This window comes from Hydra vulgaris, chromosome 11, assembly GCF_038396675.1.
Source record: "Hydra vulgaris chromosome 11, alternate assembly HydraT2T_AEP".
NCBI classification, from domain to species: domain Eukaryota; kingdom Metazoa; phylum Cnidaria; class Hydrozoa; order Anthoathecata; family Hydridae; genus Hydra; species Hydra vulgaris.
This window is the reverse complement of record NC_088930.1, coordinates 52632501-52650057: the sequence shown is the minus strand read 5'-3', so window position 1 is coordinate 52650057 and position 17557 is coordinate 52632501. Positions and strand designations below refer to the sequence as shown.

Sequence of the window (17557 nt, the reverse complement as noted above, 5' to 3'; positions counted from 1 at the left end):
AGCAAACATTGCATGATTTGTCCATCCATTACTGTAGAGAAAAAGAGAATTTGCTTACCAGGACTTCATCAGTTTTGAGTGATAAAATTCTGGAAAATTTCAAGAGAACTTTTTAAAGACCAGAGAAAAATTTTCAAGTAAACTCTTAAAAAGATTTCTTCTTTTTTTCAAAATTCAATTTTACAATTTTTTTTAATCTTGTAAAAGTATTTACAGTAGGTAATTAAGAAAATAATAATAATAATAATAATAATAATAATAATAATAATAATAATAAAAAAACTTATACATTTATAAACCAGAGTATTCTTCTAATATTTTATTTATTATTAAATGTAAATACATTAATTGACTATATAGATTATAAGATAAAGGTTTTGGTTAGGACAGTGTCTAGCCAACTTAAAAAACTAAAACTATTTAAAATAATTTTTTAAGTTATAATAATGATTAATACACTAAACTGTTTTTTTTTATTTTTCTTAACCTAAGAAACAAATATTTGTATTTGCATTTGTAGTTTAAAAAAAAAAAATCTCTTGGTTCTCCCCCCCCCCCCAAAAAAAAGCCAGTCAACCTAGTTTACAGAACTATAAATACATTTTAATCATATACACATACAAATACTAAAACATTTTCTTTACTAATTGAAGTACAAATACAAAAACTAAACTAATTAACTAGTTAAATTGAATTATTATTAGTTTAAATTGAATTATTATTAGTTTAAATTGCTTAATTAGTTGAGGGAGTTGGGAGTGAGTTGAGGGGAAAAAAAAAAGTTAATATTGAACTTATAAAAAGTAACAAACCAAGGAAAAATTTTATGACAGTTGCAAAATCTTATTACTTACCTTGATTTCATGATTAGAGAGAACATGAGAAGAACATTAGAACCTTTAGTTGATCAAAGATTTTATAAAATAAAAGAATTTTCTAAACTAATTAATTAAATATTTCTAAACATTTTCTCCTTTTTATAAATAATAGTTCGAAGGGGTAATATATAGTCTCATTACTTAAGCTATAATATATAAAGATAAAACAATTAAAAAATCAAATCAAATTTTAATTTCATGTGTTCTTTTGTCTCAAAAAACAAAAGCAATAATGTGAAGTCATTATCATTATCTATAAGTAGCTTTAAATGTGGAAAAGTGAAATCATTGTGGAACCTCTGTGTTAACTTTTAAGTTGTCATACATTTAGTGCTGGAAAAGTTCAAAGTTCTTGGGTCATTAGAGTCTGAACTGCCATAGGACTCTTCAGAATGAATTTAAATTTGATTACTCGTTTAAGTTTATTTACTTCTCAGTCAATTTGTGGCCACTACTGCTTTAATGAAATGTAGAGGCATTTGCTTGGGCTTTTTGTTAGGCCAAGTGCAAGTTTCATGACATGAGAGAAATACCTCTCATATATGAGGTGTTGACACATCAGTTAGAGTACAGGCCTTAGAGAACAAAGCATGATCAATAACATTCTTTATGGCTTCTTCATTCTTGCCTGTTGGCTGTATTGTCAGCACACACCCCTATACTATGATCTGAAAGCTTTTAGTATTGGAGGTTACTTTAAGTAACAATGGCCTGGTGCTTTCAATCTTAAAAATATTGAGCAAAAAGTCAAAAGAGTCAGCTTCAGACAAAGAAACAATCATTTTGACTTACAAAGACTTATAGAAATCATTTTGTGAATTCTTTACTGGTGTTCTGGCTTACAACCATAGAGTCAAAGTGAATCATCAGCTTTAAGTCTCTTACTTTGTCAATGTTCTGCTCTAAGATGATCTGGGGTTCCGACTCAACAACAATTTTTATTTTCTTCCTGAGAGCTGATTTTGGGATATTTAGCTTCTCATGGTCTAAACTACTGTCTTTACATAGAAAGATCAACAAACAGGTCCCAGGTTTAACACCAATAATACATTTTGCCATAATAAGGATCCTGTTGTGTAGGAATTATTCCATATTCAGTTAAATACTAATTTTTACTTCTCTTGAAATATTCCAAGTCTTTATAGGAGGAACAAGTGTCATCAGAATCTGACAGGTTGTTACTGTCTTCATTTTTGCGACCCCTTAGTTTCTATTGTAGTCTGGCATTTTATAATCACCTGTTCCATTCTAAGCAAATTATTTAATGAAAACAAAACTTATCATTTGAAACTGTTATACAGTTTTGAATATAGTTTTAACTTATTTCTTAAATTGAACACTCAAGTGCTTTCTTTTGTTGCTTTAAAGTCAAAATCACCACCTTAATTGTAAAATCACATAAAATTTGTAAACACACAAAATAAAACCTTTCTAATTTGAAAATACTATAATAGAATTTTTTGATTTGCAAAATAAAAAAGTTCCTACAGAAGATAAGACAGAAAAAAAAGATTCCTACATAATAAAAAATTTTATTATGTAGGAATCATGCAATAGTGGTGTAGTGGCAGAGCACTTGCTTCATAAGTGAGAAGTTCCAATTTTGATCTCCACCATGTCTACGGTAGTACCATGCTTAACTTGTTTCTCCCTGCAACAATCTTGTTCTTCAAAGAGTTTTCTTTCCGAATGAAAGAGTTGAGAGACTTTTTCAGTGTGAAAGAGTTAAGAGTGTGTTGTAACCACAATAGAAAAGCATCAAAAACCTCCTCGACTGGAGTGGCCTTTTTGGCCTTAAAAAGATTAATAACATAATATCAAAAACAAATTGCCTTAAAACATCTTGTTTACCTCAGATTTGACTTTATACATAATTATAATGATTTTACTTTTCCCCATTTTGAATCAATTTTTTTTTGTGACACCCAAGATTTCATTGAAACCACTCTCATTAGGAGTTATAATGATGTGACATAACCATTACCACTTTCATTGAAACCAATGTCATTAGGTATCAAAATGATTTGACATAACCATTACCACTTTCATTGAAACCAATGTCATTAGGTATCAAAATGATTTGACATAACCATTACCACTTTCATTGAAACCAATGTCATTAGGTATCAAAATGATTTGACATAACCACTACCACTTTCATTAGGAAAACACAGTTTATAATAAACTTAAAAAAAAAAACTTTCTTTTTATGCAAGAAACTTAACAACTGAAATGAACAAAACATAACAAAAAAATTAAAACTAAAGGAAAAGTTAAAAACTTACTTCAAAATGATCAATATTATCAATAAACATGGCTACTGCTTTCTGGAAAAAAATAAAAATGAAGCTGAAGTATACACAAAAGTATTTTTTTTTAAAAAAGCAAAATATTTTTTATCAAAATTTTAAAAATATTAAAAAAACTAAATTGTAAATAATATTACATTGGATTCAATTTCCATGAGTGGCAAACACTTGTCTTTTACCCATGATAACAACTTGTGCTTAGCAATCATTTCAAATACACCTGGATGCCCTAAACTAAATATGTCAAAAATTTGAAACTTTGTACAGTTATTATGTTAAATAGTTCATTCATCATTAATGATATTTTTAATTTTACTTTTTATTTATTTAGTTTTATACATTTATTTAAAACAAATTAAACAAAAATAAAAAGTCACAAAGAAATAGAAAATAAATCAAAAACATAACAAATAAAAAATAAATCGCAAACAAAACAAAAAACCTTAATTGGTTATCACTTACGTTAGATAAATTTTTAAAGCTTCACCAAACTTTTGTTTATGTGCATATCTTAAATTTAAAGCATAAAAAACAGGTAAAAACATAAAAGCTTTGTAATGTGAACACTTTAAAGCTCGAACATATGTGTAAATGTAATGTGTAAAGCTCGAACATTTAAAGTAAAGCTCGAACATTTAAAGTAAAATGTGATCAAAAAAACTAAATTCCACCTTTGAATGTAACATATGTGAGCACAGAAACAAAATAAAAACTTACAATGTAGCAAGTGATTGTAGCAAAATTGATTCAGGAGTTTCACGAATTTTTTCCTAATTCAATATTATAACAAATTTAAAAAGTAAATATAAAAAAATCTTCCTCAAAAGATAAATTACCTGAAGTAACATAATTTAACATAATTACCTGAAGTAACATAATTATAGTTTCAGGTTTGTAAAGATTATTTGGCCATTCAGTAAGCAACTTGTAAAATCCCTAAAAAAATTATTAAAATTAAATTAAAAATTATAAAGAAAAACATAAATCTGAACAACCAAAATAAAATTTAAACATGTTTAAAAAAGACAAAAAACAATTAAGATTTAAAGAAAAAAGACTTGTACCTCAAGGTCCGTCTGCAAATACTCATTTAACACAAGCTCGTATATAGTATTATCAAATTGTGGATTAGAAAGAGGAATATATCGAGTTACCGTCTAAAGGAATAAAATAATATTATAAATTTTTTTTTTCAATTATTATAATATAAATATATATAAAAAAAAACACTAACAAAAACCAATAGTTTTGTGTATATAAATATTATCAGGGCTCGAATTAAGTGATCGCGAATTGAGATATCTGGAAATGTTTCTGGTCTTTGAATTTTTAGCTTTTTAAAAAACTGTTTTGATCACTAAACTCAATAGCTGTTATTCAATAAAAAACGTTTATGTTGATCTTGAATTATGATATAAATCTTATTGTAAAACCATATTATTATTATTATTTTTATTAAAGATTATAATTTAAACTTTAATATTTTAATTCATTTTATAAATAATCAGATAAAACTAGAAAAATAAAACACAATAAAGTATGATATAATTATTAAAAAAAACCTGCTTATCGCAACAGTCTAAAAGAATTTAGCGGTGATCAAATTTTTTAAATAAAAGAAATTGTTAAATAAAATATAAAATACTATTATATCTTATTTAAATCTTATTCAATATTTTCTTATAAATTAAATGCTTGTAACTTTTGCAGATATGTATAAAAAATTAAAAGACAGAGGAGTTTAAAAATATATAAAAACTAATTTAAACTTTTTTTAGTTATTTTAAAACAAAACAAAAAAACTCTAATAATTTATTATATTTTAAAAAATATATTAAATTATTAGAGTTTTTTTTTTATTAAAATATATATTTTTTATTATTATTTTTATTATTAAATAATTAATTTCTAATTGAAACCATTAAAGTTTTTAAATGAATAATTCCTGAAACTTTCCCTTAAACAAAAATCGATATTTATGTTTCATACAATGCACAAATAGCTTTAGCATAGTTTTTTATAAGTTGATTTTTAAATTACTGCGAAACTTTTAGTAATAATAATTTTTTGTCTTACAACTTCTTTTTTTTTATTTATTATCCCTAAATTACCTGTTTTTACTGTTATTATTTTTGCAGTAGTAAATTTATTGTTTTGTTTTTCATTAATTTTTGCAATATGATAAATTGATCGTTTTATTAAAACAGTGTTCATGGTTTTTAATAAAATAAGAATTTAATGACCAAAAATATTTCCGGATATCGAAACTTACAATCACTTAATTCAAGCCCTGATTATATATGCATATATATGCGTATCTATATGTATATGTATATACATATATACATATACATATATATATATATATATATATATATATATATATATATATATATATATATATATATATATATATATATATATATATATATATCGTTGTTTTGATTATGTGATAATAATCAACTTTTTTTCTATTTGAAAGTGATCAATATAAAGTGAAATAATCACAAAATAGATTTTATGGCTGAAAATAGCATGAAACATTAAGTACGTTAAAAAAGTTTTTTTTTTCATCTAACCTTTTATACATAGATATATATTTTTTTTTTTTGTTATTTCACTTCCCCAAGGCCCAGATGGCCACTACAGATGAGGAGGCTACTTAATTGTGGTTATAACCCTCTGTCAACTCTATAACTTCGAAACACGAACCTTGACGAACAAGGCCGCTGCGCGGAGAAACAAGTTGAGCGCGGTACTACCAGGGACGTGGTGGGGATCGAACTCGGAACCTCTCGCTTATGAAGCGAGCGCTTTACCACTACACCACTACCGCATTATATATATATATATATGTATATATATATATATATATATGTATATATATATATATATATATATATATATATATATATATATATATATATATATATATTTATATATATCAGGGTTGTATCCTCATGGTTGTCCGGTGGAACGGGACGACTTGTTTTCTCCAAGGGCTAATGAAATTTAAATAAAAAAAAGCTTGTCAGTAGCTCGGCAGGAAGACCAGACAGTTTGTTACTTACAAAAGTGTTTTTATTAATAAAACCATATTTTGTTCTATGATGATTTTATTCCTTGCAATTATTTAAAAGAACTTTAAAAACTCATTCTTAAAAAAATTTAAAAAACATTTAAAGTAGTTTAAGTACTCTATGGTGCGTTACTTCACCAAAATTAATAAAAAGCCAACACACTATTTAATATTTCAAAGTGCGACTGTACTGTTTTTTTACACATTGTTGTTGCATTTTGAAGCACGTTTTTTCTCAATTTAAAATGAGTTTGCTTTCATGACATTTTAAAATTACATTTTCTTTCATTTGCAAATGCCGTTGTATCATTTTTCAAACCTTATAGCCACATTTTAAATGTGGCTATAAGGTTTGAAATTCATGTGAATGGGCAGTTTAATCATTAATAACAATCTTTTGTTTTTCATTAGTAAATATATATTTTTATTTTAATTTTGTCAAAAAAAAAATTAACAAATTAAAAAACATTATTAAGATGCACATGAAAAATCATTATTAGAATGCAACTAACAATGCACATGCACAATGATGCACATGGAAATTCTTTTTTTTTCTAAAAAATAAAAAAGTCTTAGTATAATGAAAAATATTTTAAAACATTAAAAACATGTTTTAAACATTCAACTAATTTAAATTTGATTGATATTTAAGAGAAAATTAATAAAATATTTTTCTATATATAAAACATTTCTTTGCAGTTTCGGCTTTCAACATTTTTGCTTAACGTAATGAAACCTTTGTTAAGATTGATAAAGAAACGATACAGATATCAACTACGACAAAAATGACAACACATCTTTAATAAATTAATTTAATTGATAAACTAATTTACTTTTAAACAAATTGTTTCTTATTAGAAATATTTTAGTAGACAGACGTTTAAATCTTTTTTTCTTCAGTATTTTCACATTATTTCAATTAAAAATAATTTCAAATAAAATTTCACCTGAGAAAACTTTTACACCAGACTACTGATTATCATAGTGGACAACTCAAATAAGAAATAAAAACAGTTTCGGCATTTCAGTCGCCTGAAGGGCGACCGGTAAAAAACTGGAGGGTACATCACTGTGTATATGTGTGTATATATATATATATATATATATATATATATATATATATATATATATATATATATATATAAATATATATATATATAGTGAAAATATATGTGTATACAGTTACTATTGTAGCTAGACTGATATAAGATAAACTAGGGGTGTCTCGAACCCCCTTCTTTATCTATTAGGCAGGGGTAGATGTAAACCTGTGTTACATTGTTTTCTGTCTAGGATGATGAATGCTGGAGCTTCTTGACTCTTCTCATAGGTTTTTGCTTATGCCTCCTTGATAGTAGCTATGCAACTCTATAAAACCTCAGAGAGGTTGATTCCATCAACAGCTGAAAATAAGAGTATTAACAGTGCCATGTTGCGCAAGGATGGTGTCCCCATTAAGGGTTTTGTTGCTTTTAGTGTGCATTGTTGAAGCCACAAACGGAGCTTGTCTTCAGTTTCTCTCCTTTCTCCTTTAGGTGGTTCTGACCATGCAATGATCTCTTTAAATCTTTTATCTTCTACTTCACAAAATTTCAACTGCAACTATTGGATCCGTTGAGAAGATCCTGACTTAAGATTTTACCACATAAAAAAACGTTTTTTTTATCCTAACCAAAATCTATATTACTTTTCATTAATGCTTGATAAGTTTTACAATTCATAGCTTTGACAATTCATAAGTTGCATATTTTTTACAATGCTTTGACAATTCATAAGTTGCATATTTTTTACAATGCTTTGACAAGACATGAATGAATAATATCACTAAATTATTAAGTAATATTGGATTATTAATAATTAACAATAATAATTTATAATCAAGCATAATTTTCCATCAAATGAGAGTTTTTGATTTTAACTTACTTTTTTGTGTGATATAATTCTTAATATAAATTACCCGTAAAAATATTTGATTTTACCCAATATACTTTTATAATAGAATATACTTTTATGATAGAAAATCTTTTATAAGATCTTTAATAGTTGTGTTGAGTCATAATTTCATATAATAACATAAAAATTATATTACAAACATATTTAATACTTTAACTATATTTATATTTAAATATTTACTTCAATATTGCTTTACAACATTTTGAAAATAAAAGTAAAAACTTTATATTTTTTAATTTTTGTCATCAGAATTTTTTATTTGTGTAAAAGAAAAATCACTTTATGAAAAAATATTTTAGATAACTTTATTTGCATAAAAAATACTTTTTTTACTTTTATTAAAATAAATAATAATAGTTAAACAAATTAAGTTTTTAACTTTTATTATTTTTTGGCTGTTTTATTTTTAATTTTTAACTTTTTCACAAGGAAACTAAAATATATCGCATAATACTTTAAAATCATTTATCATGTTCAAAATGTTCAAAAATATTAATGTTCAAAAAATTATTTTGAACATTTGTATTTACCTTTAAAGCTTTCTTTTCAATAAATTTATAAATTTGCACTTCCCATAGATCTTTGTGTCCACCAAGCTTGCGATCACACAAGCTAAAAAACAAAAAAAAACAATTATTTGCATGAAGTATTTAAAATTAATTGAAATAAGTAGGGTGATCAAAGTGAAAAAAAGATTTTTATCAAAGTAAAAAGAAAAAAAATTCACATTGCTGCTTTTTCAAATTCATTGTCGGCAAAGAGATAGTTGAGATAAGCTTTAACAATTTCCTAAACAAATATTAATCTACATAATAATGCTTAATTACAAAATTGTTTACAACTATATAAAAAACAAATATTTATTTCTGATCCTGAATCATTTTATAGTACAAAGTAGATATTTTTTTTAGCTTAAAGACATCCACAGTTAATCCATCATTAGTTTGCATATTAATCAGTTATATCCACTATATAATTCTGTTACATAGTTCAGCTATATTATTTCAATATTCTTCTAAATCATTTTCTGTCTATACTTTTATATTGTTTGTATTCTGCTATATTATTTAGTTTTATCATTTCATTTTGTTATTCTGCAAATTATTCAATTTTACCATTCAATAAAGATGTTTAAAAAAAACAAAACAAAAAGATTATATAGACTTTTTGATTTTTAGACAAAATACGGAAGACAGTAAATTTTATTACGTCTTAGAAACAAATTGACCGGTCTTTGGAGTAGCTCTGCCCTCATATTGTTTTGCTCCATTACTATTTAAATAATATGATGTTAAAAAATCAAAAGTGAATAAAAAATAAATTATTATTTTTATTACAATTTATTTCAAAAAAATTTTATTCCCAAGTTTTCATTAAATTGTTTTTAGTTGACTTAATCAATTTCAAAAATACATTCGTTGATTTTAGTCAACATTAGAAAATATATCAGTTGATTTATTCAACAGTTAAATTATTTAAAAGTCATAACAGCACTATTTATTCAACAATATGCGGTAGTGATGTAGTGGTAAAGCGCTCGCTTCATAGGCGAGAGGTTCGGAGTTTGATCCCCACCACGTCCCTGGTAGTACAGCGCTCAACTTGTTTCTCCGCGCAGCAGCCTTGTTCATCAAGGTTCGTGTTTCGGAGCTATAGAGTTGAGAGAGGGTTATTAACCACTAATAAGTAGCCTCCTCCTCTGTAGTGGCCTTCTCGGCCTTGAGGAGGTGAATAAAAAAAAAAAAAAATAATAATATTATAAGAAAATTGCTGATATAACTAATGACTAACTAATTTGGTGATACAACCAACTTACTTCATAAAAACTTTACCATTTAAACTTGCTTTTCTTCTTTTTTCGAAGTAATAAAATAATAATTGACAAAAAAGACTCACCAAAACAGAAAGTCGCTTTAACTCTCTTTGCTGGTTTTCAGCTTTTTGTAAAGCTGCTTCAAATTTTTTGTTTTCCATAAGCCAAGATATATGGTCATCTAGATCTCTTGGCTAAAAATATATATATAAATATACATATATATATATGCTATACTAGATATATATATTTATTCTATAGTAGATATATATATATATATATATATATATATATATATATATATATATATATAAATAATATATATATATATATATATATATATATACAAAAACTGTCCGAAAATGAACATGGTGAGCCATGCAAGCTGCTCCTCCGCTTTAAGCAAGCGCTCTGCTTCTTCATTAAAATTTGGTTTAATACTTGTTACAAGCATATGATAATAATGCTAATGTTACAAGAATATATACTTAAAAAGTGTCATTTATTGCGCAGTGATAAATATCTTGAGGGGATTGTTGTCGTTGGGTTTTCACATTAGCTATCCATTTATTTATTAACAACATTACTTATTTGATTAAAAGACAAAGAGCAGTAAAAGTTTTATAAAAGTCTTTTTTATTTTCTTATTGCACTAGGAATGTAATTTAAGAACTATTACAACAATTAAAAAGATAACAATATAAGTGAATAATATATTTAATATATAAAATATAAAATTCATTACATAAAAGAAAAATTATTATGCAATAATTTAGAGTGTAATAATTTTATATTTATCAGTTCGTCCAATCTAATCTAAAACATTTGTATTTAAATTAGCACTCTTTTTTAATTTTTCCTTTTTTGCAGAAACCGTGCTTTTTAAAAAGGATTGCAGCTTATTATGCAATGAATTTTTATAAAAATGACTCTGTTTTTCATTTTAGTTACAATGATAATTATACTTTTCAGAGAAAAAATTATAATTTTGCGAGAGCCATAAATTGCTCCTGTAAAATGTTTAAGGACAGTGTGGTTATATATATATATATATATATATATATATATATATATATATATATATATATATATATATATATATATATATATATATATATATATATATATATATATATATATACATACATATATATATATAAATATATATATATATATACACATACATATATATATATATTATATATCTTATATATACATATATTATATATATATAATATATATATATATGTACATATATACATTTTATATATATATATATATGTATATATATATATTTTATATATATATTTATATATATGTATATATTTATTTATATATATGTATATATATATTTATATATGTGTATATATGTTTTATATATATATATATATTTATATATATATACATATATATATATGTATATATATATTTTATAAAGATAATATATTTATATATATATAATATTTATATATATATATATATATAATATATATATATATATATATATATATATATATATATATATATATATATATATATATGTATATATATTACTGAAGATCTATACGTATATATATATTTTATATATATATATATTTATATATATATATATATATATATATGTATATATATATTTTATATAGATAATATATATTTTATATATATATATATATATATATATATATATATATATATATATATATATATATATATATATATATATATATATATATATATATATATAAATATTTATGACTAGGCAACTCATTCTATTATCTCCTAATGAGGGTACAGCTCTAAAATTCAGTTTTATGGTTCTAAAGCCGGCTGGTAGTCAGGTTTCCCGAACTCTGTGGTAGCTCTCAGAGAGGCTGATTCCATCAACAGCTGAAAAATATCAAAGTATTAACAGTGCCATGTTGCGCATGGATGGTGTCCCTGTTTGTACTTTTGGTGTGCATTGCGGAGGCCACATTTGGAGCCCTTTGTTACGGCTTAAGGTTTATTAATAGAAATGAGGCAGTTGCTTGGGCTATTAAACAGTGTTCTGAGTACTATCTATGCTTAGAGTCAAGTTCTTCAACAAATTTAAAAATGAATAAAGTACTAAAAACTATAAAACACAAAAAACCACCATCATCACCAAGTTCTCTAAACCTATCATTCACTAATATTCGGGGTCTTCGAAGTAACTTTTCTTCTGTTGAGTCTTATCTCTTGCAAAGTTCACCAGACCTACTTGCTCTTTGTGAGACTAATTTGAGTTCCGCTGTCTCATCTTGCGACCTTAGTGTTGATGGTTATCTTCCTTTAATTCGTAAAGACTCCAATAGTCACATGTTTGGCCTGGGCATTTACATTCGTAAAAATTCACCCATTTGTCGTGAAACTAGGTTTGAATCCACAGACTATTCTTTTATGTGCTTTCGTTTAGCACCACTTCACTCTATCGTCTTTCTCTTTGTTCTATATTGCTCTCCTTCATCTCAAGACTGCACTCTCTTTGATGTTTTTTCTGATCATACTGACCAAGCCCTCTCTCTTTATCCATCAGCTAATATAGTTGTTGTTGGTGACTTTAATGCTCACCACTCTGAATGGCTTGGCTCTAGTGTCAGTGACTATGCAGGCCCACAACTTTTGCCTTTCACAATCCCTAACTCAAATAGTCAACTTTCCAACTCGCTTTTCTGACAACCCAAATCATTTTCCTTCTCTACTCGACTTATGTCTTGTTTCTGATCCTCGTCAGTGCTCAGTTTCTCCACATCCACCCTTAGGTGCTTCTGATCACAGTTTGATCTCTCTAAAACTAATATCTCATTCTTCTTCATCACCTGAATCCCCCTATTATCGAACCTCTTACAACTACAGTAAAGCTGACTGGGATTCTTTCCGTGATTTTCATCGTGATGGCCCTTTGGTAGAAATCTTTTGTCTTCCTGTTGACAAATGTGCTTCTTACATAAATTCGTGGATTCAGGCTGGCATGAAATCTTTTGTTCCCTCTCGACGATTCCAGGTCAAGCCTCACTCTCCTCCATGGTTTTTCTCACACTGTGCTGCTGGGATTGCCAATCAAAATCGTTACTTCCATATTTATCAGCAAAACAATTCTCCAGAAAACAGACGTTTGTTTATTACTGCTAGAAACCATTGTAAAAAGGTTTTGTCTAACGCCAAAACCCGCTATTCTCAGGTCATGAAATCTCGTATCTCATCTCGAAAATTAGGCTCTCGTGACTTATGGAGAATCTTTAATAGTATCAATAATAAGGGCAAATCTTTAATTCCACCTCTCTTGTATGGTTCAGACTTTGTCACCTCACTTAAAGACAAACGTGAATTGCTTGCTAAAAACTTTTCATCAATATCATCTCTTGATTCCACTAGTTGCATTCTACCTGATATTGCCAACAAACAGGTTGATCCATTGCTTGACATTCGTATCACTCCAGCTTCTGTATCTAAAGTGATTTCCTGCCTAGACTCTTCTACAGCTTGTGGCCCGGACAACATACCTGTTATTGTCTTGCAGAAGTGATCTCTGGAGCTATCGTCTATACTCTCAAAACTATTCAACAAGTGCTTATCAGAGTCTTGTTTTCCAGCCTGCTGGAAAGCGGCATCTGTTATACCTATCTTCAAAAATTCTGGGAGCAATCTGATTCGTCTAACTACCGCCCCATTAGTCTTCTTCCTATCATAAGCAAGGTTTTTGAATCTTTAATTAACAAACACTTAATTTTTCATCTTGAATCTAATAACTTACTCTCTGACCATCAATATGGATTTCGATCATCTCGTTCTACAGCTGAGTTGCTAACAGTAATAACTGATAGGTTTTATCATGGATTAGATAAAGGAGGAGAGGTTAAGACAATCGCTCTTGACATTTCTAAAGCTTTTGATAAAATTTGGCATGCTGGTCTTCTCCATAAGCTTACTTCTTACGGTGTATCTGGCAACATCTTTAAAACTATTGAACCCTTCCTTTCCAATTGTAGAATAAAAGTTATCCTCGATGGACAGCACTCTTCTTCTTATTCTGTAACTTCAGGGGTTCCTCAAGGTTCTATCCGTGGCCCTATACTTTTTTTAATTTACATCAACGATCTTCCAGATATTCTCACATCTAAGGTGACGTTGTTTGCTGATGATACTACCATTTATTCTCGTCGTGATAAAAAACCAACACTCTCTGATTGCTTGGAGGGGCATTTGAGCTTGAAAAAAATTTAACTTCTGCAACAGCATGGAGCTCGCAGTGGCTGGTGAACTATAACTCAGATAAAAGTCAATTTTTTTCAGCCATTCATTATTGCAATAAGTTAGATCTTCCTTTATTTGTGAACGATGATGTACTCGATGAGTCATCTACTCTTCATCTTTTAGGATTAGCTCTTACTTCCAATCTATATTGGAAACTATACATCAAATCAGTTGCAAAATTAGCATATACTAAGGTTGCATCTCTTTATCGAGCTCGACACTTTCTTACTTCGAATTCTATTCTCTATCTCTATAAATCTCAAATCCGGCCTTGTATGGAATACTGTTGCCATATCTGGGGCGGATCTTCTAACGATGCCCTTTCTCTTTTAGACAAGGTGCAAAAACGCATTGTGAACATAGTTGGACCTGCTCTTGCAGCCAACCTCAAACAATTATCACATCGTCGTAATGTTGCTTCTCTTTTTTCTTTTCTACAAATGCTATAATGGGCACTGCTCGAATGAGTTAGCGTCTTTTATGCCATCTATTAAATTCATTCTCGTGTTACTCATCATTCAATTAAGTCTCATCTTTTTTCTGTGACTGTTCTTAAGTGCTCCAAAAACGTTATTCGCCTTCTTAGTTTTTTTCCTTAAACATCAGCTCTTTGGAATTCGCTTCCTTCATCTTGTTTTCCTGATTCATATAATCTGCAATCCTTTAAGTCGTCCGTCAATCGTTATCTTACTCTACAATCTTCATCCTTTCTCTTTCAGTAACTTCCAACTTTAATTAGTGGCTGCTTGCAGCAAAAAAAAGTGAAAAAAATACAACTTTTTAATGGGATTTTAAGTTTCATGTCATTTGGCAATCATTCAGCCATATATTTAAAATCATTAAAAGAAATTTTTTTTTTAAAAATACAAATCTATGTTGCAACGAGATTAAACATCAGTTTTCACGTCAAACAGGACCTTATTGAAACCGGTGTCGAGATTCGATAGCAAAAACTTTTTTGCTGTGCCTACATGACAAAACCATTCCACTTTTTTATTATTTATTAAGGGTTCTTGATGTGTATTGAAATAAAATATTCCTGATTTATGCAAAGATCTCAGCTTTTTGAGGATGGGTTATAGGGTTGACCTTTTAATTGGTTTAATTCCTGTTTCCTTTAGTGTGATTTTTTTATATCTGACTAGGTTAAAAGATTTTATGTGGTTTGCAAACCTGATCTTGAAAGAGTTTTCGCTTATACAAAGTAAGATTTCTTAGGAAGATTAATGTTAGGTAATGTTATAGTAGTCTTATAAAAATATTTTTAGTTAAACATTCAAAAGGAAATGTAGCTCTAGTTATTCAGTTGCAGTTTCTAACTAGTTTTAGCAGTTTCTATTGGTATTTTTAATAGAACTGATATTTGGCAACTGTAACTTATTTTGACAGTGTTTCTGTTAAAAATCTTGTGAAGCTTGTGGTGAGCTGGAAAATGTAAGTCGATTAAACTCAAAAAAAGGTTTCCTATTTTAGTGACAACGTTCTTACTGTAAGGAGCATTAAACCTTATGATGTTTCTTTTATATATATATATATATATATATATATATATATATATATATATATATATATATATATATATATATATATATAAATATATATATATATAAATATATATATATATATATATATAAATATATAAATATATATATATATATATATATATATAAATATATATATATATAAATATATATATATATATAAATATATAAATATATATATATATATATATATAAAATGTGTATATATATATATATATATATTAGGCTTAGGGTTTATTAATAGAAATGAGGCAGTTGCTTGGGCTATTAAACAGTGTTCTGAGTACTATGTATGCTTAGAGTCAAGTTCTTCAACAAATTTAAAAATGAATAGTTATTCACGTATAGTTTGTCACGTTATTCTTGGTTTGTCTTGGTTCATAACCGCACCAAACTTTTGAGTGCGGTTATTCAATCGGAACGTCACTTTATTCCCAGAACGTAACGCTTCAATTAGGGCAAATTTTTTAAAAGTGCGGTAACATCTTGGTTCAAATTGGGACAAAATGTAATGTTATTTTTTTGAACCAAGACGCCGAAGCTTACTAGAAACCATTGTATAAAGGTTTTGTCTAACGCCAAAGCCCGCTATTCTTAGGTCATGAAATCTCGTATCTCATCTCAAAAATTAGGCTCAAGTGACTTCTGGAGAATCTTTAATAGTATCAATAATAAGGGCAAATCTTTAATTCCACCTCTCTTGTATGGTTCAGACTTTGTCACTTCACTTAAAGACAAACGTGAATTGTTTGCTAAAAACTTTTCATCAATATCATCTCTTGATTCCACTAGTTGCGTTCTACCTGATATTGCTAACAAACAGGTTGATCCATTGCTTGACATTCGTATCACTTCAGCCTCTGTATCTAAAGTGATTTCCTGCCTAGACTCTTCTACAGCTTCTGGCCAGGACAACATACCTGTTATTGTCTTGCAGAAGTGTTCTCTGAAGCTGTCATTTATACTCTCGAAACTATTCAACAAGTGCTTATCAGAGTCTTGTTTTCCAGCTTGCTGGAAAGCAGCATCTGTTATCCCTATCTTCAAAAATTTTGGAGAGCAATCTGATTCGCCCCAACTACCTTTATTCTACCTTACTTTTATGTGCTTCTGTTTACCATCTCTTTACTCTAACACCTTTCTATTTGTTCTTTATCATTCTCCTTTTTTTCAAGGCCGCACTCTTTTAGATGTTGTTTTGATCAAATAGATCATGCCATTTCTCTTTGCCCCTCTGCCAATATTGTTGTTATTGGTGGTTTTAATGCTCATCACACTGAATAGCTTGGCTCTAACACCACTGACCCTGCTGGCATTAAAGCCCAATACTTTTGTTTTCTTTTAGGCAATTCTGACCATGCAATGATCTCTATAAATCATTCATCTCATCCTTTTTTTTACTTCTTTATCTTTTATCTTTTTATCTTCTTCTTCAGACTCATCCTATCATCACACTACTTACTACTTCTCTAAAGTTAATTGGGATTCTTTTCAAGATTTTCTTTGTGACTGGGTTTATATCTTATTGAGTTTATAGGCGTATATTATTTGTCTCTTTGTTGATAAATGCGTCTCATACATAACCTCCTAGATCCACACAAGTATGGAAGCTTTTATTCCTTCTAGTCGGTCATGCCTCATTATATGCCATGGCATATTTTTCACTTTCTTGTGCAGCTGCTATATCTAATTGTAATCAATTTTTCATCTTA

General features: G+C 27.6%; 1 protein-coding gene across 2 annotated transcripts in view; it reads right to left on the bottom strand.

The window, feature by feature from the left end:
- Positions 1–17557, bottom strand: part of LOC101238687 (vacuolar protein sorting-associated protein 41 homolog) — a 130957-nt gene that overhangs the window by 36069 nt on the left and 77331 nt on the right. For both annotated transcript variants that reach the window (XM_065809179.1, XM_065809178.1), the window contains 9 exons: positions 10116–10226; positions 8947–9008; positions 8750–8831; positions 4252–4344; positions 4052–4123; positions 3905–3957; positions 3650–3697; positions 3325–3421; positions 3164–3205 (listed from right to left, as the gene is read on the bottom strand). In XM_065809179.1, coding sequence (XP_065665251.1) covers positions 3164–3205; positions 3325–3421; positions 3650–3697; positions 3905–3957; positions 4052–4123; positions 4252–4344; positions 8750–8831; positions 8947–9008; positions 10116–10226 — 660 coding nt within the window. The remainder of the gene's footprint in view (positions 1–3163; positions 3206–3324; positions 3422–3649; positions 3698–3904; positions 3958–4051; positions 4124–4251; positions 4345–8749; positions 8832–8946; positions 9009–10115; positions 10227–17557) is intronic.